This window comes from Echinops telfairi, unplaced genomic scaffold (assembly GCF_000313985.2).
Source record: "Echinops telfairi isolate 266 unplaced genomic scaffold, ASM31398v2 ScPeMD7_7468;HRSCAF=8506_0, whole genome shotgun sequence".
Taxonomy (NCBI): domain Eukaryota; kingdom Metazoa; phylum Chordata; class Mammalia; order Afrosoricida; family Tenrecidae; genus Echinops; species Echinops telfairi.
Window position 1 is genome coordinate 19,118,835 of NW_022111369.1, and position 24,138 is coordinate 19,142,972.

At 37.8% G+C, this 24,138-nt stretch overlaps 1 protein-coding gene across 4 annotated transcripts in view; it reads right to left on the minus strand.

The window, feature by feature from the left end:
• RAP1GDS1 (Rap1 GTPase-GDP dissociation stimulator 1) overlaps nt 1–24,138 on the minus strand; it is a 157,102-nt gene that overhangs the window by 98,569 nt on the left and 34,395 nt on the right. For 3 of the 4 annotated variants that reach the window (XM_004703275.2, XM_045284125.1, XM_045284124.1), the window contains exon 3: nt 3,650–3,772. In XM_004703275.2, the coding sequence (XP_004703332.2) occupies nt 3,650–3,772 (123 nt within the window). Of the gene's footprint in view, nt 1–3,591; nt 3,612–3,649; nt 3,773–24,138 lie in introns of those variants that run through there. The other variant, XM_045284126.1, reaches the window with a different exon arrangement.

Here is a 24,138-nt window from a genome sequence, read left to right on the forward strand (position 1 = left end):
TTTGAACTCTTTCATAAATGAACTATATTGGTGTATCTTATTGCTTTGTTTTGTTGATGCTACTTTTCAGGCGATGATATCGAGTTACTTTTCCCCCTTTGTCCTTATGTTTGATAGGGTCATTGTGAAGTGGAATTGACTTGATGGCAGTGAACTTGGAGTTTTATGTTCGAATGGTCCTTATGACTACAAATTAACTTTCAAAATATAGTTTTAGGTATTCCTTAAGTGGAAGGTACATAATTATAAGAAAGTTACTTAATCTAGTAAAACTTTTCTGAATCACTTTATACTAAACAGCACATAACAGATAAAATTATGAGTACAAAGGGCTTAAATATGTTGGTGGTAAAAATTCATTATCTTTTCATTTCATTTTCCAGAAAATTTTGAAGACCCCTTGAATATACCTTGGCATTTAGTCAACATACAAGCAACATTTCCAGTCCCTGATAAATACAGTCCACTGCTTTTCAATTTACTTTAACTGTGGAATAGCTAATTTTAACTACATGAAGTTACCAAATGTCAGGAGGGTATATGCATGAAAAAGATAAGAGAAACTTACCAGGAATATATATTTTTAAAATATACAGGAAATGCTACTGTATGGCTACAGTTCTCTTCATTCAAAAGAGTCTGTACTAAACATATGTATCTGTTTACACCATGTGAGCCAGTCACGGTATACTCATCTCTGACCTAAGTGCAGCCTACATACATGCTGACCAACAACCTATTTTGAGGTCCACTGGGAAATAAGACAGAGGCTCACCTGTGGAGTGAGGGGCCTATAAAGCACTTAATCCGGAAACTAAGGACCCACAGAGTTAGAGCTGAGTGTCCTGGAGCTGAGGCTTAAGGTGAGTGACATGCCCTTAAGTTTAGTCACTTATTAGCAACATTATAAAAAAGCTCTATAAACATTGCCTGAGCAGGGCAGAGGCCAAGGGACTATGTCGCAAAGAGGCCAAGGACTAGAGGGGTGCCTGCCTGTGGGGACAGCTGAGAAGAGACTTTCCGACTGGAAGAACAATGTCCTGAAATTTTCTAATTTGTTCGCTTCCCTAATAAAATCCCTAATCATGAGTAAGGTCTGTGACTTCTGCGAGGCCAATGCAATGAATTACTTCACCTGTGGGAGGGATAGGCGAGGTCAGAATTAGTAAGAAGGAAAGAGGGTTGAGGTGTGGCTAACCTGAGCCTCATAGGAATCAGCCTTGGGCTGATGAGTTTGATTCTTTTTATTCCCCGTGAAGTCAGTAACCTCCTTCTACATTTTACATAAAATAAATATGGACTTACTGTGGAGCAAGGTGCAGCAGGTTAAATGTTGGGTTGCTATCTGTTGGTTAGCAGTTCATTCCCACTACCTGCTCCCTGGGAGAAAGACGAGGGTATGTGCTCCCATGAAGATTTACAGCATCAGAAACCCGAAACAGTCCCAACTCTGTTTATAGAGCTGCTGCAAGTCAGAATTAACTCAACAGGTTTTAGTAGGTATTCAGTAACCCCTTGTGGCACAATGGGTATGCAATAGGCTGCTAATCTGAAGGTCAGCTGTTTGAAACCACAAGCTGCATTGCTTTCTACTTCCATAAAGAGTTAGTCTTGGAAATCCATAGGGGCAGTTCTACCCGTCTACAGGGTCACTTTGGGTGATGTAGTCAATTAATATGGACCTTTTAGCCATACTCCCTTATGTGATGTATTATAAATTCAGCCTCTATACCTGTGGTCGTGATACGATTTTGGAGGGCGGACTCTGCTTTACTAATGGGTAAGATAAAGGAGAACACATCCTGAGCTACCACCTGAGCAGAAGTGGAGATGGAGGGGTTTCCTTGGGGATCTGGTCTGCTGGAAGACAAAAACCACACTTCCATCAAAGCCATTCTTCTGAATATAAGAGTCATCCTGGTAGCAGAGAGAAATCCAAAAACCATAAAGAAATAAGAGCACCAGTGGAGCACATTTGAGATCTCTGAAGTAGCAGAGGCCACGGCCAAAAGCATTAGAGGTTACAGCACGGAGACCATGTGGCAGAATGGAGGAGTAGTGCCAAGACTGAGACTGTGAGGCAGCAGGCTGGCTTCTTGGTTCATGAGGGCAGAGGCTAAGGAACCACATGGCGGAGAGGCTGAGGACTAGAGTGAGACTTGGCTGCTGAGGAGAGGTGTTGCTGTGGACTAATGACTGTTATCCTTACTGTTTACTAATACTGACTGCGGTGACCTGTTAACTTCCCTAATAACCCCCTTAATCATGAGTATTGTCTGTGAGTTTTGTGTGGCCCTTGCAACAGATTATTGACTCCAACAGAGCTAAAGCATCATGGGAAGAACTGTTAGTGTCAGAGTAAAGAAGGATGGAGAGGATGAAGGCACGTCTCACCTGTTTGCATTATGGCAACTGGGTGGAGTTGGGGTTTCCTCTCCCTTACGTAACCAGAAGAAGTCAGATATAGTTCCTTCTGTACGTTTTACTCAATGGGAATCGAGTGGATGGCAGTCAGTTTTGTTGTTGTTGTTTCAGTTTAGAGTCCACAACACACAGCATGGTAATTATATAATCATAGTCGCATAGATGTGACATACAGAGAACACATGGCCCAGTTTCAGTTACAACAACCAAAGGATTTACCAGTACAGAGCCTCACTGGCACTTGGGAGATATTGGAGAACCTCTAAAAATACAAAAATATTTCATACACTTTTCCTTTTATTACACATATGAACAAGTTGTTTATTGGGGCAGAAAACAATATATACTAGTACTTTATAATGCCACCTGTCATGGTGACTAAACACCCGGACTCATAAAACTTTTAAGTTTTTTCTCTTTAATATATGCTATTTACTAAAATAAAGGATCTAAAACTAATGTCAAGCTGGCAAACTGATGTAGTCCAACAGTATTACATTTAGTACAGCCTTATCTTAGGCCTACAAATTCCTTTAAGAATGTAGTGACTGAATTAAAACACTGTGTGATAATTTTGCTATAATTTAATTCTTCCAAGGATATAAGCCAAGAGTAATGGCAAGGGTTCACTATTATATAATCTAAACTTTGTTGCCACGGTTGATTTTCCTGTGTATTCTTACATAGAAATATAAGGAATATAAATTTGTCCAGAAGGTGAGGGCAGCGGAAGACAGAACAATATTGTTGAAGTAGGAAAGGCTACAACCACAATGTCGAAACAAGCCAATGTGTTCACCTTGTTATAACACAAATAATTTTTTAAAGCATATATATAAACATACATATGTTATACAAACACATATATGATTATATATATATATATATAAACACACATATTATATATACATATATGTAGGGTAAACCCTCCCATGACAATTAAGATCCTGTGACTAAGGAAATAAATGACACAAGTGGAGCTGGAACTAGTTACCTTTCGGGGAAAAAAGCTACTATGAAGTAAAGCAATAGCAAATTAATGGATAGGATGACTATAACTATAGTCATTTTAAACAATTACATGAAAAAAGTCAAAGAAAAGAAAAATTATAAAAAATAATAGTCTCATCTACAAAATGAAAACATAAATGAATAAAACATACTGACAAGTAAGGTGTAAAACTGATGATGTTTCCAGCAGAAAAGCTCTTGAGGAAAACCTCACCATTTTTGGCTACTTCTGCTATGATGTTAGCTACTTTGGCTGTGCAGGAAGACTGTGGAGTCAACAGATTTGCAAAAAGCTGAAGTATTCCACTTCCTTGGATTTTTTCACTTGTTTCCATATCTGAAAGAGATGTATAAAAAGAGATTCAATGAAAATCTTCAACTCTAACAACTTCATCTACCGTGAAAAATTTCTATCCCCATCTATAACTGAAATTAGTTTCAATATACATTCAGATGTTGTATTTTTAGAAAAATAACTTTCAAGTGCATTGTGTTGTTTAAAATACAATTCTATCATTGTACAGTGAGACGATATATAGAGGAAGTCTTTCTGCACACATCAAGTGCTTAGCAAACTTAGTCTTCGATGTTAGTTCTAAATGGCTTGTCCACTCCAAGTAGAAGTGCTTTCCCCCTATACTTCCCTTTTTCTTTTCTAGATTTCTAGCAGTTAATTATTTTATATAAATTTTAGAGTACCTTATAACCCTAGAGCAACTTTGGTTTTTACAATTACAAGGAACAAGAAATTCACCTATCATTTTATATGGAATGCATGAAGACAGGTGAAGAGACTATATATGGAGTTCCACAGGACAAGACTGTTTTTCACACAACTCAATCAAGTCACCAGTACTAACAGTGAGAAACGGAAAACAGTAAAACCCTTTTTGCTGACAAAGGAATGAATTCAAAAGGCTCCTACTTCTTGACTTTTTAAAAATGGAAAACGAACTATGAAACCAACTATTGCTGTTTCTGTGCATATTCTCCACAAGGAATAAATTATTAAAAACAGAATAAAACAAAACAACCCACTTTATGCACCTATTATTCAGAGCACAAGTTATTAAAATAAAAGATAAAAAAGGAACAACTAGAATGATGAAAGGAATAAAAAAAGACTCAAGAAAATAAAGCTGAAAATTACCATTGTACGCTGAACAACAATGAGGAATAACATGCGTTTAAAAATAGAGGGTTTTAAAGCTCATTAAAATACTTAATTTAAAATTGATCCTATGTGTACCTCCTTTATATCCTCTGTAAATACATATCAACAAGAGAACCCTAAAGATTTCCTGTTAATAGCCACTTATCTAATCAATAAAGAATACAAAAATCATTTTTCCTAGAATGTCCACACAGAGAACTCCTATCTCTTTATACTAAGTGCTGACTCTTTAGTGCTGTGGTTTTCAGAAAGTGAGACAAAATATTTACAAGAATCCATTCAATGTCTTTCTTTCCCTTCATATTTAGGCATGGTCCAGTAAAAGGTGTGGATGGCAGTCTGGATTTTGAAGGACCGATAGATGAAGGGCAACCACTACTCTAAAACAGTAACGGTTGGGGTCCTGTCTACCCTTGCACTGAGTCCTGCGAGCGTTTACTCTGTTCACACTGGCCACCTGCCACAAGTAGGCAGTATAGTTAGAAACTGCCAGTGACAGAACGAAGAGGAAAACTGGAACCCCTGGACCAGAAAATCGTGACGCCAGGCTACACTACCATAAAGGGAGAAGTTAAAGCACAACTCAAACAACTTCTCAAGGCCAATAACCAAATAGGAAAAGGGAGGGTGTTCGGTAGAATAGGAAGGAATTCATAATATACCATATATACTTGAGTATAAGCTGACCCAAATATCAGCTGAGGGACCTAATTTTACGACAAAACTGCATTAACAAATGTGCTGAAAAAACTAGGCCTATAGACGAGTATAGATGGTCTAAGTGTATAGCTTGAGAAAGGTTAAGGTTCTTAACAAAGCTGCCAAGTATATACATTAAAATAAATGATTTTACCATTAAATAACAAGAGAAGGTTTTAAAGTATGCTGTTACAATAAGCTGCATTTGTATTATGCTAACATAGTCTTCATGGTGATAAATTAGTAAAAAGCATTTGGTAATCAATTTACAGTACATTCAAGCTAGAAGAGAAAAATGATTACTATTACTATCATTGTATTATACTGAAAAGGTTTTCAGATTAAATTGATAGCACAATTTTAAAGTAATAAAAATGTTTTCAATTTTACTTAGATTTACTGGGACAATAAAGAACTGTTCTCTTTTTTTTTTTTAACATTTTATTAGGGGCTATAAAATGTTAAAAAAAAAGAAAATATAAGATAACATCTCAATGATTTTGAGATAGATAAGGGTTTCTTAGTGGGGACAGATATTCATACAATAAAGGAAAAGATAGATAATTTGACTTCAAAAAAAAATTTAAGATATGTGAAGTATATCCCAATGAAAATATAATAAAAATAACTAAAATAACAAGTTTTGTTATTTTACTGGCTCCTATACAGACTTTAGTAAATAAAAATAAAGGAACAAAGACAGAATAAGAAACTATAGAAACCATCTTTTCATTTACAAAACAATGTTTAAAACCAGGATTAGCTTTTATAATGTGTCAAGAAATGTAGTTCTCAGGAGACTGCACCATTTAAAAAAGTATTTACTTTACATGTGTTGACCTTTGTTTTATGTTAGATATGGCTATGAGGTGAATGTTTTCTGTCAGATATAGTGATATGCTTCATGGGAGCTAGTCTACCAGGTCCTTCATGGGCAGTATGAGTCAGAATTGACTGGATGGGAATGAGCTGGTTGTTTTTAGACGTTGGCATTGTTTCTACACATGATCAGCCACAAGGCAAGCTGCCATTGGCAGTAATTTCTAAACGACATAACCTATTTCATTCTATTACATTCCAAAAAGTGACTCACATAATCCGTAAATACTCTCCATTTAAAAATGTTTATTTCACTTATGATATCTACCTTCTTTTCTTCATGAATAAAGTATCCAGAGTCTTCTAAAAAAAAAAAAAAAAGAACTGTTCTCTTCATATGCTGTATCCTACATCTTCTTCTATCAGATTATGAAAGATGTTTTCTCATCAAAGGCAAAGATTTGGAGTTACTACAAAGAACAGGAATATGGCCCAAGGAGCCATGGGTCTACAGGTTTCTGGAGAAGTGTGTGTACTTCTTAAGGTACAGCCTTTTAGAATGGAGTATATCACCATACCTGGCCCTGTGCCAGAGTGATACCATCCAAACAGAAAACTTCAGGCACTCCCACACAGGCTAGTCCCAAATCTTGTTCATTTTGTCAAATGGAAAACAAACATATGCACTTGTATATACCATGAACAACTCAAATACAGCATGTTAAAATTGAATTTATTCTCTTTCCCTTATATTTAATCTAAAGACCCACGAGGCTCTCTCCCATAAAGAGGTAAGAGTTTCGGAAACTGAGAGAAGCAGCTCTACCTGTCCTGCAGGGTTGCTGAGTCAGAATCACCTCAGTGGCAGTGAATTCGGATTTTTGATCTCTCTGAATGGCAGAAGTACGTCTAAGATGACAGAAGCCCTAAAATGATGATGAGCCTTCTCCTTCAGTAAATACCTTCCTACCACTGACTTTCATCTGAACTCGGTCGCACAGACCTCATCACACTATCTTCTGCACTATCCGTCCAGTTCGACACTCAATTCATTCGAGTTCTCAGTTGAGCCTGTGATTAAATACAACAGCCTGCTACAGACTTCCCCCCTACTTCAGCACTTCTGTTTCCCCCCAAGGTATCATATATAACGATGCCAAAATAAACTCCCGGAGATAAACATTTTATGTTGCCCCTCCCTTATTTTAAACCTTTCAGTGGTTGTCCATAGCTCTGGATTAAACCTGGAATCCCCTGCATGCTATTTCCCCAGCTCTTTTTCCTGATGTGTCACACGTAACTGCTTAGCAAAAACCAAACCCACCGCTGGGGAGTCAATTCTGACTCACAGCGACTCTTAATCACCTTACTCACTACTCCTTACTGCTGCTCCCTCTGATATGCAACCCTATTGCTCACTCTTCCACTTTAGCGAATTCCCTGTCAGACGCACAGTGTCTTCAACCTAGTAGCCTTGGATAAATGTCTTTTTAATGATCTATGACTACCATAAACGCTCTATCTGGTTTATATTGAAATCATTTAATTTTCCTTCACGCATCTCTCTTCATTTTTAAAAGTCCTATCAGATAATTACAGAGAGCCATAAAATGAGATTACGTGGGGTGAAGGAGCAGACTCGTTTTTGGTGTCCTAGTCCAGTGCTCTTTCTAGAATTAGTGTTTAGAAGCTATATGTTGATGATGATGCCTCAACCAGATCCTCTGAGCTATTCTTGAAATCTATTTAAATTATTTTCATAATTATATTTTTCAGGTCTAAAAACTGAAGCAAGAGTGAGAAAGAGATTTTTTGTATTTTGGGATAACTAAATTGAGACAGTGACCACAACAGGGGGAGAGCGATACAGATTTAACACATAAAAGAGGACTACAAATATACTTAATACAAGAAGATGAGAAAAACAACCCTGCCAATGAAAAAATTAATGTCTCTAAAAGCAACCCTAAAATAATTTTGCAGCGTAGATCCTGACTGAACCATTATATCTTGAGTATTTCTCACCTGCATTGTAACCTATCAGCTTCCTTAATAAACACTATTTATTAGCCTGAGCGTTATCTGTGAGATCTGAGTATCTAGTGAATTATAGAACGTAGATCTGAAAGTAGAGTGATTATGACACAGAACAGAATAGAGGAAAATGAATAAAATGGTATTTCTTACCTTAAAGGAAACATCTAAGGACCTTAAGCAAATAAGCAAAAAGAACATAGAGAGCAGGAAAGAAAAGGATGTGTGTACCTGCTGAAATGAAAGAAAGAAAAACAAAGACCCATTTACACAACGACTCATTTCTGAAACAGAAGTGAAAAAGAAATCTAAGAGGTTTTTCTAAGATAAAGTTAAGGCTTATACAAGTAGAATAAGTGATTTTGAGAGTCTTGCAGTCATTTTGATTCCAGGGAAAATATAAGCTATGGGACTAGGAAAAGTTATGGGCTTGGAAGGCATTACTAGACTAATCAGGGAGAGTTGGTAGTGTGACTACTTTAAAAATTTACCACTAACTAGGCAATGTAAGTAATTACCAAAAAGTGGAAGAGCTTTATGGTGAGGAAATGGTGTGGGGGCACTGTGACCTCAGGCTGCACAGGTCAAACCCAACATAGATCGAAGGCTGATTCCGATGAGGAAGAGGTCAGACATGCTTGCACCTTCTAACCTTTCTTCCTCATCTTCTGAATGTCCCTCTCATAGCATTCCACTTCTCTGCTGGGTTCAATAATCCATTGCAATGGCCACATAGAACTCACATTCAACACGGATAATGATGAGGTTTATAAGGAAGTTATCAGGTTACAAGTCAGGATGACAAAATGAGTGGGTTTGGTTTTGGGGGGAGTGTGTGTGTGTGTATGTGTCTCCCTCCTCAGTGCCTCTTCTCAGCCATGGTGGCTGATAAAAGCTGACTATATAACTAGAACTATCAAGAAGTTGAAAGGAATTGAGAAAGATATGGTCGATAGTAAATACAGATATCCTGCTGGCAAACTGAGTGAAGGACTATACAGTACAATGGCGGAAAAACAACATTTCCATGAAAAGATCCAACCAAAACCCACCAAAGTCTCTGTTAAGCGCTTTGGAGGAAAATTGGCATAGATCTGGAATTTATAGGATTCTACTGTACTTTTAAAAGATAGTTTTATTAGCATATACTTCACAGATCATACAATTTAATCATTCAATCCTATTAAAACGATTTGTGCAATCCTTGCCACAATCAATTTCAGAATATTTACTTCTCATACTCATTGTTGGTAGTCGCTCCCTATTCCACCCATCCTCCCCTACTATGCCACTAGGCAATTATCAATCCATTTACTATCTGTACAGATCTACGTATCCTGGATTCCATATACAGAAAAGCACACAAAACACAAAGAGGAAGCAAACAAACCAAAAAAGCCAACGAAAAAGGTAGGACAGAACACAGATAAAGCTCAATCAAAAACAAGTAGAAGGTATTTAAAAACTAAGGAGAAGTGGGAAGGCAGGGGGAAAATGAGCAGCTGATATTAAGGACTAAAGTAGAAGGCAAATGTTTTGAGAATGATGAGGGCAACAAATGTACAAATGTGCTTGACACAATGGGTTTATGTATGGTGATAAGAATTGTATGAGCCCCAAAAAATAATTTAAAAAAAACTAAAACAACTTAAAAATGGGTCAAAAAGGAGATCAAACAATAATGCATTACTCTTTAACCACATCTGCTGCTCCCATTCCTGGCCTATGGTCACAGGAGATTCACTGGAGGCTTAATTTATGTGGGGACCCTGTGAATGGATTTTGGGCTCCAGTGTCATAGCTTTCTGTAAACACACTGCTGATAATATAAGCTCTGACACTATTCCCTCTTTCAGATGTGGATTTTATTATTTACAATCCTTAGATCACACAGGCTGGCATGCTTCTTCCATGTGGGCTTAGCTATCACCACACTTAGATGGCTGCTTGTTTTAAGAAAAGCCTGCAAGATGTCAGACACTGTTTGTTCTTAGATTGGGGTAAGAATTAAGTTCAAGCCCCAATCCACTCATATATCTTTGGTTTTTATATGTCTCTGATTCATTTAGGGACACCATTATCATTTTTTGATAGAGATTATAAATCATCCCCATGGGGCTAGTCCCATAATAGTCCCATTATGCTATTTATAGTGTCATTAATTTGGCTGATGGTACAGAGTTTAAAAAATTTCTGAGACAGGAAAATTATACAAGTATAGATTGGTTGCAGATCACAATAGATGAATTGTTGACTATTTGGAAACTATTTATACAATAGGGGTTGGTGATACGGGTAAAATTTACATTAACTCTCATTTGCAAAGGTAGAACCATGCCTACTAGTTTGATACATGTCATAATAAAACAAGAACATTAAAATAATAAACATATGGTAGTCCCAGGCCACTACTGGGTATCATCAAAGCAAGAAATCTAAACCTAAAGTACAACAACTCCCAATTCCACAACCTTGGGATAGCAATCATAAGCTTCTTCTCACACTGGGGTTTTTCGGCCTTAAGTCCAAGGGAATATATTTGTACCTTAAATCTGCTATAGGTGAGTTTGAGGTAAAGCCCAGTTCACTCAGTGGGATTTCAAAATTGAATCCTTTTGGTGTGGTCAAGAAGAATTTTGTGTGCCCTAAAAGAAGTCCAAAGCCTCAGAAGTCTAAGCACATTGGCTGGGTCACCAAGGGCTCGACAGAAATTAGGTCAAAAATCTGTTGACACTGAGAAATCATTCTCGCCTTCTTTCATGACTTGCTCCTCATTAACATAAACTCTGCACCCTAAGGTTCCTATCTAGTCTTTCAAATTGCTGTTGTCAATTTAATTTCATGTAGATATTTCTTAAAAGAGCATAGGGCTTGTAAACATGTACAATTGTTATGGCAAGCGATACGGCAATAAAATGGGAAATGAAAGCGATATGGCGATATGGAGTTTTATGCAGATAAAACTTCCACATTCATAAAGCAGCATTGTTCACAATAGCAAGAACATGGAAACAGCCCAAAAGCCTGTCAGAAGAAGAATGGCTAAAAAACCGTTGGTACATACACACAATAGAAAACTATGTATTGTTAAAAAATATTGATGGAAACCATCACTAAGCCCTGTACTGACTGCATCTCAATCGACAAATTATTCACGCATTTTGATAGCATGTCTGTTCAATTTCACACTGAAGATTTTTGTAGAGTTCATCAACTTCATCATCACTAGCTTTGGTGGTTGGTGCATTGATTTAAATAATACTTGTATCGATTGGACTTCCTTGAATTCAGATACACACAATCCTATCATAGACAACCTTGTACTTCAAAACAGATCTTGAAATGTCCTTTCTGATAATTAATGCAAAGTCATTCTGCTCGAATGTTTCATTACTAGCATAGACCACATAGTTTTCTGACCATATGATTCAATGGTCATTAGTCCATTTCAGCTCACTAACACCTTGAATGCTGATTTTTTGGTGTTCCAAAAAATCACTTTATACAACTTTCAATTTACATGGATTTATACTTCGTGAATTCCAAGTTACAATGATTGATTGATGTTTACAGCAGTTTCTTCTCATTTTGAGTTGTGCCCCATCAGCAAATGAAGGTCCCGAAGGCTTTACTCCCACAGGCTTTACTTCATCTACATCATTCTGGTCAATTCTACTTGGAGAAGGCAGCTCTTCTTCAGTCATATTTTAAGTACCATCTGAGCTCAGTGGCTCATCTTATGGCACTATCTCCAACAATGTACCGCCTCTTTTCATGAGGTTTTCTGTATCTGACCATTTTTTAATTGTGTCCATTAGGTTTTCCGTGGCTAATTTCTTAGAAGTGGGCAGTTTACTCTTTCTTTATAGTCTCAGCCTGAAAGTTCTCCTGAAACCGGTTCCTTTTGGGTGACCCTGCTGGCATTTGAAATACCAGTGACATAACTTCCAAGGTCAGAGCAACATACAAGCCACCATAGTACGACAAACTAACAGATAAGTTGTGGTGCAATTTTTTCAATAGTCCTTTAAAATTTATAATATTGGGTTAGATTAATGATACTATGGTATTATTAGAATTACCAATTGTCTCGTGGTGATTACTTAAATTATTTCTCAACATATTTTACTACTGTCTCTAAAGTTGACCAAGGATAGGTGTAACTTTAGTTATAAGAATGGATTTTGAGCTCCCACTTAGTCATAAACCCTAATCTAAGAACAATCAGTTCTTAGGATGTGGCTCTACTCAATCCTTGGCTTATGGAAAGTGAGGAAGATTTGAAGTGTAGTTGCTGATGAAGATCAATGATTGCAGTCTTCAGTATGGATCACACCTCAATGTAAAGACCAAAATTCTCACAACTGGACCGGAACAATGGGTAGCATCATGATAAGGAGAGAAGCTGTCAATGACAGCTTGTATCCACAATGTGTATGGAAGCAGCAATTAAAAGACCAAAGACACAGAGCCTTGGATAAATTTGCTGCACTAGACTTCTTTAAAGTACTGAAAAGTAAGGATGTTACTTTGAGAGCCAAGGTGTGCCTGACCCAAGCCATGATATTTTCTTTAAAAAAAAAAATCATTTTATTGGGGGCTCGTACAACTCTTATCACAACCCATCCATCCATCCATCCATTGTGTCAAACACTTTTTTATATAAAATAATTTTATTGGGGGCTCATACAACTCTTAACACAATCCATACGTACATCAATTGTATAAAGCACATTTGTACATTCATTACCCTAATCATTCTCAAAACATTTGCTCTCCACTTAAGCCCCTGGCACCACCTCCTCATTTCCCCCTCCCACATGAGCCCTTGATAATTGATAAATTATTATTCTGGCATACCTTACACTGTCCGACATCTCCCTTCACCTGCTTTTCTGTTGTACATCCTCCAGGGAGGATATGTAGATCCTTGTAATTGGTTCCCCCTTTCCAACCCACCCTCCCTCTACCCTCCTGGTATTGCCACTCTCACCACTGGTCCTGAAGGGATCATCTGTCCTGGATTCCCTGTATTTCCAGTTCCTATCTGTACCAGTGTACATCCTCTGGTCTAGCCGGATTTGTAAAGTAGAATTGGGATCATGATAGTGGGGGGAGGGGGGGGAGGAAGCATTTACGAACTAGAGAAAAGTTGCATGTTTCATCACTGCTACACTGCACCCTGACTGGCTCGTCTCTTCCCCATGACCCTTCCTTAAGGGGATGTCCAGTTGCCTACAGATGGGCTTTGGATCTCCACTCCACACTCCCCGTCATTCACAATGATATGATTTTTTGTTCTGATGATGCCTGATAACTAATCCCTTCACACCTCGTGATCACGCAGGCTGGTGTGCTTCCTCCATGTGGGCTTTGTTGCTTCGGAGCTAGGTGGCTGTTTGTTTACCTTCAAGCCTTTAAGACCCCAGAAGCTTTATCTTTTGATAGCCGGGCACCATCAACTTTCTTCACCATATTTGCATATGCACCCGCTTTGTCTTCAGCAATTGGGTCGAAAAGGCGAGCATCATGGAATGCCAGTTTAATAAAACAAAGGATTCTTTTTTTTTTTTTTTAAAACAAAGGATTCTTGCATTGAGGGAGTACTTGAGTGGAGGCCCAATGTCCATCTGCTACTTTAATCCTAAACCTATACACATATGCACATAGATCTCACATCCTCATATATGAATATATTTACATATATACATGCCTTTATTTAGACCTCTATAAATGCCCTTTGCCTCCTATCTGTTTCCTCTATTTCCTTTTACTTTCCTCTTGTCCCACTATCATGCCCAGTCTTCATTTGGGTTTCAGTAATTCCTCTCGGTTACATTACTCTTGGTCACGCCCTACCAGGCCTCCTACACCCTCCTCACCACCAATTTGGTTCACTTGTTGTTCCCTTGTCTCTGGGCTTGTTAACACCACTTCCTTTCCCTCCACCTCCCCTTCTCCTATGACCCCCCGGAATTGTCGGTCCCGCTGTTTTCTCCTCCAGATGGTTCATCCAGCCTATCTTATTTAGACAGACCTGCGGAGCTAATAACATGCACAGAAACATGACAGAGCAAACCATGCAACAACAAAAAAACAAAACAACACTATCACCAACAAGCCCATGACAAAAAAACAAAACAAAACACAAGAAAGAAAAGCTTAGTTCAAGGACTGATTGTTAGCCTTTATGAGTGTTTTCCAGTCGAGTCTGATGGAGCGCCAAGCCCTGGCCCCAACGTCTATTTTTGGTATTCCCTGGGGACCTTGTTGCTCTCTTCTCCTTGCTGTTCCGTTGTACGCCCTTAGTGCTTTGCCTCGGTGTTGTGGGATCAGATCGGGCGCAATTCCCACACTGTGTCTTCAATGTTGTCCCCTCTAGGGCTATGGGTCAGTGAGGAATGCCGTGTCTCATAGTGGGGCCATATGGTCTTCTCTGTGGGTGGGCCAGGATGTGCTCCACTCTCTCTTCCTCCCCCTTCATTTGCTCCCGTGTGTTCTGATCAGACATGCCCCTCTCCCAGAGCTGCCATGATATTTTCAATAGCCTCAAATGCATGTGAAAGTTGGACAGTAAATAAGAAGAATTGAGGCATTTGCATTATGGTGCTGGATAAGAATACTGAAAGTAGCATGGGATGCCAAAAGGGCAAACAAATTATCTTGGAAGAAGTACGGCCAAAGTAATCCTTAGAGGCAAGGATGGTGAGGCTTCGACTTACATATTTTCAACACGTTGCTAGGAGAGACCAGTCCCTGGAGAACATTATACTTCGTAAAGAAGTGGGGCGATGCGAAAGTGCAAGGTGTCAATGAGATGGACACAGTGGCCGCAACGATGGGCTCAAGCATAGGAACAATGGTTATGATGGATTAGATCCGGCAGTGTTTCATTCTGTGATGCACAGGGTCACAACCAACTGGATGGCACCTAACAACAACAATAAATGGTGGCCCAAGACTACCAAACACTTACTATGTTTATATGACATGCATTAGTCTGGCAGGCTTGGTTCTGCCTTTATGAATGAGTGCTTTTTAAAGTTTTGCCTTATCCCTTACCTTCTTTATTTGTATAAATAGTGGCAAGTCACTTAAGCTTTTAATCTGTAGAAGTCAATTTGTGTATTGCACATGAAAAGCTGGCTCATGAAAAGCTGGCTCATTCATGTATAATTTCCTTTTCGCAACTGTATTTCAAATTCTATACCATTGGCTAAAGTAAGATTACTATCAATATAATTTTCTTATGCCCCATGGGAGTGATTTATAATGTTCTCCATTATAAAATGATAATGATGTCTTTAAAGTGAAGCAGAGATACATATAAACCATAGATATATGAATGGATTAGGGCTCAAATTTAATTGTAGCCCCAACCTAGGAACAATTAGTTCTTATGACATATCCCTGCTTGATGCTCACCCTCATCAAGAGATCACTGGAGTTATGGGTGCTTTAGTAATGTCTGATGAAAAAACATGGTACCCAGCTACCAGAAAGTATAGTGTTTGGGGGTCTTAATGAATAGTCTTTAAACAAGAGTCTTTTAAGTGAGGAGTCAACTAAGTCCACATAGAAGAAGTACACCTGACCATGTGATCCAAGCATTGTAAATAATAAAATCCAAATTCAGAAGAGGGAATGGTGCCAGAGCTTAAATTCTGAACACCTGTTGGCAGAAGGCTATAGATGACAGTGAAAGCCATGATCCATTTGCAGGGTCTCCACACGGATTAAGACTCTGGTAAATCCCCTCTGACCATCGTCTAAGGATGTGAATAACCTTCTATCACACAGACAGGATTTTAATGTTGATTACAGAAGATGTAGTTAGGTTAAAATGTAATACCTTATCAGTTGATCTTCCTTCTAAAAGGAATCCATTTAAAGGTTGTCTCAGTTTTTAATATTTTCTAGTTTGTGTTCAATTGAGCTTTTGTTTTACTTTGTTATTGATGGTCTTTTGGGGGGGGTCCAGCCCCCCCACTAATCACGGGTACGATAGGTGCAATTGTACAGTTGAGATATATAAATATTATAATAAAGTCATAGAACATGTGATAAAAGAGAGATTGAAATAATGGCGTCAAACACATTTCATAGTAGCATGCTCACCTCAGTTCCACTTAGTGGTCCACGTGGAGAGAAGGGGACAGGAGGGAGGACAAGGGGCAAGGGAACAGGGGAGAGAGAACAGGAGAGGAGAAGGGCAACTGAAGAGAGGCAAAGAGGGGAGCCCGAGAGACCTCTTTATTGCTAACCAAGGCCTATATATCTTTGGGAGGTGTGCAAGCCCACTAATTACAGGTAAAGATATACGTCCAAGGAAGGGGTTGCACTATAAATTATACAGCAATGAGAAGGGGACAATTTAGGGATATACACGCAATAGGAAGAGGAAGGATTTGGGTTATACATGTGACAGGAAGGGCAGATCCTAGATTCAGGATGGCAGCCTAACTTTGGATGTCACTGAGCAGGTTTGACCTGTTCTCTAGCCCACCATAGAAACCATTATCAGTAGGGTGTAAATCCCACCTACAGCAACCAAACTAAAGGTTGCAAGCCTTTTGGGAGAAGTAGCCCATTGTCCTTGACAACAGGGAGCACACCCTACCTGTGGTGGGACCAGACAGTAGTCTGGCAACTGACTGCCTTTAGGAAGGATGTCTCTAAGCATCTGACCTCAGATCACATGTTGGCAAAAAGCCCCTAATGATGTTTGGCATGTCTTTGGGGGAGACAAAGCTGGGGAAAGTCTCTATAATCCCACACTTTTGTTTCTTATGTTTTGTATGACTTTCTGTATAGGTAAATCTATGGAGAGAGTAACTGGACTAATAATTACTTAGGAGCATGGCAAGGGAGGTTGGAAGGAAATGGTGAGCTAAAATCATTTGAGTATTAGAAAGAACATAAAAAGAAAGAAAGGAAGAAAAACATGTTCTGAAATCGATTGTGGTGATGATTGCACAACTAATCTTAATATAACTGAACTATTAAATTGAATGATATGTGAATTATATTCCAATAAAACTTTTAAATAAATAAGTTCAGAATGTAAAAGTAAAAAAAGACATTACTACTCACCAAAAATGTGTGATATTAATTTCACTACAATGAAAAAATGTGTTACAAGCAATTATTTTAAGTTAGTTATTTGCATAAGTGTTAAGAAAAAAATAAAATCACTTTTTTATGAATGAATGGAAGAACTACCAAACTAACACAATTCAAGAAAATGAATATACAAGATTGACAGAGGCAAAGTAATTATGAGAGACTCTGAAAGATATTACGTGAGTAGGTTATTAACTCTCAAAGTTTTTTCTGGCTTAATCATGACATTGAGTATGGCAGAAACATAAACTGGTAAATGCTGATCATCTATACAAAATACAGAAATCTAGCACCACAACTGTACTAAAAATAAGTAAAGATGCTACGGCAAGTTTTCTGTCTGATGAAGGTAACGTTTATCCAAAGAGTTTGGCCTTTGTCTTCTGGGTCCTAGAGGTACCACCTCTAAATCCTTAGATCTTCTCTGGTGATCAGACCTTTCTTGTTGTTCACAAAGATATCAGATCACATCTGAGATTTTGCTAAGGAAAACAGATTTGGGGCTGGATACCACAGAATGATCGATATCTGAATGATGTGATATCAGATGGGATTCTATGGTGAGAAGGAGCTTGGAGGTTGAGTTCAATCATGTGGCCAATGATTCAACAAATAACACCTGTGTAATAAAACCGCACTAAAAATTCTGGGAATTGAAGCTCTGATAAGTTTCTCAGATGATGACAGACATTGATGCACCTGGCTTGTAGCACATACATAAAGTAACTTCCTAATTTTAAATTGGAATTTCATTAAAACTATAGATTGAGATGGGAAGAAATGACATCTATAAATAAGCAGTTTGCTACTCATAAAAATGGAATTACCTCTCCACTTCCTTAGATCTTTAATTTTTTTTCATCGGTGTTTTACAGTGATTTTCATAAAGATCTTACAGATATTTTATTAGTTTTATATCTTAAGTATTTCATTTTTGTGGATTAAATGACAGTGTGCTTTTAATTTCAAATTCAAATTGCTATTGTTGACATTTAGAAAAGCCATTGACTTGTACATACTAGTCTTGTAACCATGAGTCAGAATTGACTCGGTAGCCATGATTTTGGTTTTGGTATCCTGAAATCTTGTAATAATCACTACTATCAAGAGTTTCTAGACAATTTGATTTCCTACATAGAGATCTAATCATGTCCTCGGTGAACAGAGTTTTCTTTCTTCCTTCTCAATCTGCCTAGTCCCCACCCCAACCTCTTGTCATGCCTTATTATATTTACTAGGAAAATGTTGAATAGGAGTAATGAGAGGAAACAATCTTTGTCTCTTTCCCAATCTCTTTCCCAATTTTAGGAGGGAGAATCTAGTTTCGTATCATTAATCCTAATCTGTCACTTCAATTGCCATGATTTCAGTTATAGTCAACCATGAGTAACTGAAAATATTAAATGGAAAATTTCAGAAATAGGCAATTCCTAAGTTTTAAACTGTGAGCTATTCTGATTCTAAATCAAAGCCAATCTCACTGCCGTAAAGTTTATATGAAAAGAAGAGTTAACACAAAATTGAAGAAAAACAAAGTTAAATAAAGGTGCTGGAATATTGACATCAATATACAAAAATATGATTCCAGATACAATCTTATATCTATGTTGGATTGGGTTCTCTAGACAAACAGCACCATTGACACTTGTCGGTACTGCATATAGAAAGAAACATATCAAGAAATGGCTTACACAGTCGTACAAGTAGGTAAGTCCAATCTGGTTCAATTCAGGCTTCTGACTCACAGAAGCCAATGAACGAGAAACAGGTTGACAAAGCCGAGGCAACAGGGGACACAGGCTGGCGGATGCAGAGGTCTGAAATTAGCTGAGTAAATCCATCATAGGATGGATTCCTGGGATAGCCAGGAGACAACAGGAGATTGAGGAATCTCCTGTTGATTACAACTCAAACCGACCCTCTAGGACAGAGTAGAACTTCCCCTGTAGTTTTCTGAGAATGTAAATCTTTATAGGAGTAGAAAGTCCTATCTTTCTCCTGTGGAGAGGTTGGGCTTCAAACTGCTGACGTTTTGGTTAGCTGCCCAACATGTAATCCATTACACCACAAGCCCCCCTACCTTTAATAACGTTATTGATAATTAAATTTTTAAACAGTATAGGCTTACTCAGTGATCTACTTTTCATTATGAGTTTAGATCCATTCTCTCTTTAAAGAGACATCTATGTCACTGACGTTACCAAATTTGTGGGCATAGAGCCATCCACAATATTCCTTTATTACCCTTCATATTTCTGTGCCTCTCTTTTCATTTCTAATATGAGTAATTTACATCGTGTATTTTTCGCAGTTACTCTGGCTCAAGGTTTACTCATTTTCCCATTTTACTGACCTTTTCAAAGAACCACTTTTGGTTACCTTGGTTTTTGGTATTAATTTTTTTTCCAATTTTATTCATTTCTCCTCTATTTTTAAATGTTTTTACTGACTTGGAATTTACTTTACTCTTCTGTATCTGGTTTCATATGATGCCAATTTAAATTACTGATTTTTGATCTTTATTCTTTACATATTTAGTGACATAAATTTCCCCAACGGTTGTTACATCCTACGAGTTTTGGTAAGTTGTATTTTCATTTAGTTCAAAATACCTTTTAATTTCTCTGGAGATTTTTCTTTGCCCCACATTAAGAAGTGTATTGTTTAAAATTCTAAACACTTGATTTGTAGATCACAATGAAAAACCAAAATTCATTTGCATCCTACATGGATTAAGTGCCCAGTGAATACCCAATTCTCATAGGCAGAGAATGTTAACAGCCCTAATATCAGACCAAAAAAAGCACTGTAAAGTGGATTTTGGCAAGTGTATTTAAGCTGGAATGTAACACCTTATAATTTGGTCTCCCTCTGGTCCAAATGTGAATTTATTCTAAATTCTTAGTATTCTCCGCTTTCTCTTAGATTGAGGTCTGTACCTGCTGTATATGGTCACTATTGCTGGGTCCTTTGCTGTTGTTTGCCACTGTTTTGTATGTTTATCTGTATAGGGATACTGGGATAGGAGCATAAATCTTCATTTAGGAGTAGAAATGAGGAAGACAGTAACTATCACTGATTGCCTGGGGGCAAGGAAGGGGAGGTGGGACAGATAGGGAGTCAACATCGATGGGTACAAGAAGGAAGAAAAGGTTCCAAAGTTGACTGTAGTGATGACCGCAACCTTTCTTGAAATGAATGAACTACTGAATTATATGATGTTAGATGTGGCTCAACAGAGCTAACCAAAAACATGTGTGTCCTTCAAGCTTGACATATTTGGAGATTTCCCACCTATTGTTGTTGATTCACAGTCAATTCCACTGTAGTCTGGAAGCATACTTTTATTATTTCCATTCTTGCAAAACTGTAAAGGCTTGTTTTACGTTCCAGAATATGGTCTATTTGGAGAATTTTTAAAATCATTTTATTAGGGGCTCTTACAGTTCTTATAACAATTCATACATCAATTGTATCAAGCACTTTTGTACATATGTTGGAATCATCATTTCCAAAACATTTTCTTTCTACTTGAGCCCTTGGTATCAGCTCTTCTTTTTTCCCCTCTCCCTCCCTCCCACCCTCGTGAATCCTTGATAATTTATCAATTATTTTTATTTTACACTGTCTGCTGTCTCCCTTCACCCATGTTTCTGTTGTTTGTCTGCCTGGGGGTGGGGTAGGGTTGTATGTTGATAACTGCGATCGGTTCCCCTTTCTCCCCACCTTCCCCCAACCCTCATGTTTTTGCTACTCTCATTAATGGTCTTTAAAGGTGTGTCTGTCCTGGATTCTGTGTGTCCAGAGCTCTTATCTGTACCAGTGAGCAAGCTCTTGTCTAGCCAGATTTTTAAAATGGAAGAGGGGTCATGATAGTGGGGGGAGGAAGGAAGGACTCAAGAACTAGAGGAATGTTGTGTGTTTCATTGGTGCTATACTGCTTGCCTGGCTGATTTGTCCCTTCCTTGTGACCCTTCTGTAAGGGGAGGTCCAATTGTTTACAGATGGGTTTTGGGTCTCCATTCTGACCCCTGTTGGGTCTTCTGATGCCTGATCTCATGGACACCTCATGATCACATGGGCTGGTGTGCTTCTTCCTTACTAGATGGCTGCTTGTTTAACTTCAAGCATTTAAGACCCCAGACACTATATCTTGTAATAGCTGGGCACTATCATCTTTCTTCACATTATCTTATGCACCCATTTTGTCTTCAGCAGTTGTGTAGGAAAGGTGAGCATCACAGAATGCCAGCTTATTAGAACAGTGCTTTTGTGTTGAAGGAGTACTTGAGTAGAGGTCGAATGTCTGTCCTCTACCTTAATGCTTAACCTATAAATATGTATACATAGACTTATATCCATACCATATATTACTATATTTACATATATACATTCCTTTGCTTACACCTCTATAAACGTCTTTTGTCTCCTAGTTCTTTCCTCTATTTCCTTTTACTTTCCTTCTATCCCACTATCATGTTCGACCTTCACTCGGCTCTCTGTACTTCCTCTCAGCTACACTGCACTTGATCAAACTCCACTAGGCATTCTATGCCCTCCTGGCCATCCATTTTAGATCTCTTGTTGGAGAATGTTTCATATGAGTTTAAGAAAAATGTGTATTTTGCTAATGTTGGATGGGGCAGTCAATCATATCCAGTTTATTAGTGTTAAATTAAATTATATACTTAATGATATCTTTACCTGCTGGAGCTTTCCATTACTGACACTGGGGGGTTAAACTCTCCAACTATAATAATGGATTTGTCTACTTCCCCTTTTAATTCTATTCATTTTTGTCTCATATATTTTGATACTCTACTGTTAAGTACAACTTAAATTGTTAGGGCTTCTTGAAAAACTGATCCCTTTGTCACTATGTAATGCCCCTTCTTATCCCTCATAATGTTTTCTGCTTTGATGTTTGCTTGCCAGAAATTAGTATGGTTACTTCAGGGTTTTTCTGCTTACTAAAAACACAGTATATCTTTCCCCATACTTTTACTCTATCTGTGTCTTTATATTTACAGTTGATTGTGTACAGGCAATATAGTGGGGCCAGGCATCATCTAGTTCTAAGAAGCAGGGAGAAAAGAACACCAAAGTCTCAGAGAAGAATTAGTCTACAGAGCTGGTAGCCTACATGAGCCACAGCCTCATCTAGCCTGAGACCGGAAGAACTAGATGGTGCCTGGCCAGCACTATCAATTGTTCTGATTAGAACCACAATAGGTGGATCTTGATGAAAGTATTTAAATTGTTAAAAAGTCTAGACTTAGACTTTCTGAGTCAGTTGAGACTACCACTCTTGAGATATTTTTCAAACCTTGAAGTGAAACTATCTGCTGATATCCCTTTAGCAAAACAACAGACTGGCACACAAAGAATATTATCCCTGTGAAAAGTACTCAATTAAAGAGTTATCTATATGAGACCAAAAGGTCTACAAATACCCTAAGCCAAGATAAAAAGATAGGTGACAGGGAAATCAGAGTACTAAAAATGGAAGAATCAGACACAATGGAAAGAATCAATAAAATTGTGAAAAATATAACTGATGTCACTCAACAATTTGTGTAAAAATTGCTGAGAACCTAATTTGCTGTGCATGTTTTAACTGCAAACACAATAAAACATAATTTTTTAAAAAAGATGAGCAGAAATATTCTGGAAAAATAAAGATCAGTAATTCACACACAAGCTGAAGTCAGCAATTTGCTTTAGGCTAATCAGGTTTTAAGCTGTATTTATTCAAAAGAAAACATGCAAAAATGTTCTTTAACTCTGTAGAACTCATTGTAGAAAATTATCTTGTCATTCTTTATTTTATCCCTCCCACATACACACATCAGAAAGAAAAGATGATTACTTTATACTAAGCTATTATGAGCCAAATGAAAACATTGCTTGCTCCTTTAGTACAAAGAGAAAAGATATATAACGCTAGCTACGGGAAAAGAAAATTACAAGCATCAAAAATGAATTCAACTTACAAAACACCTTAAATATTAATCATTAATTAAATATCAAAAAGTATTTTCTAATCTTAGGGCTGTTAGAAAATGAAATAGATCCCTTCCTTTAAGTTACAGGTACTTCATAAGTGCTGAATAAGTATTTGCGATGGATGGCACAGGAAGGATTACTACTGAAGAGTGGGTTCGTAGGGAGTTTACATAACTATAAGATTGAATGATACTCTGATTAAAAACACAGAATAGATAGTGAGTTAAACTAATCGAGAAGTATCATAGTGAAAACACTCTAACATTGTACCTCCCACCTTAGTAACCCCTTAACTCCTACCTTAAATAACAGTATTATTTAAGCTTCTAATCTTCCTCTCCCTATCAATGACTTCTCTATACCTTTTATTTCTCCTCATTCTAATTACATCACACCCCAATTCACTGGTTTTAAGAACAGAGAAAGAAGGGGGAAATGTCTAGAAAAATAATTTACTGGGGCCTTGTTTTTTGTTAATACTACCAGTCCAGCTTGGACTTCTCCATTCAATACCATTGGTCCTTGGTCAAATGCTACCTCTTGAAATGGTTGAATGTTGACTATACTACTTTTTGGGTACAGTGACTGTGTACTTCTTCCACCTTCTTTTGATACTTCCTGCATTGCTCACTATTTTTCCCATAGAATCTTTCAATACTGCAACTCACTGCCATAAAGAGCCAGTAGAGAGCATCTTCTGAATCACACAATTTCTATGCTGTGAACCTTCTTGATCAGATGGGAGCTTTGACATGTGAAGAATAACGTAAGACCAAAAGCAGCAGCAGTGGAACCAAAAGCCAGATCATGGGACAGAGCAAATAAAATTTAGTGCTTTTGAGCAGGAG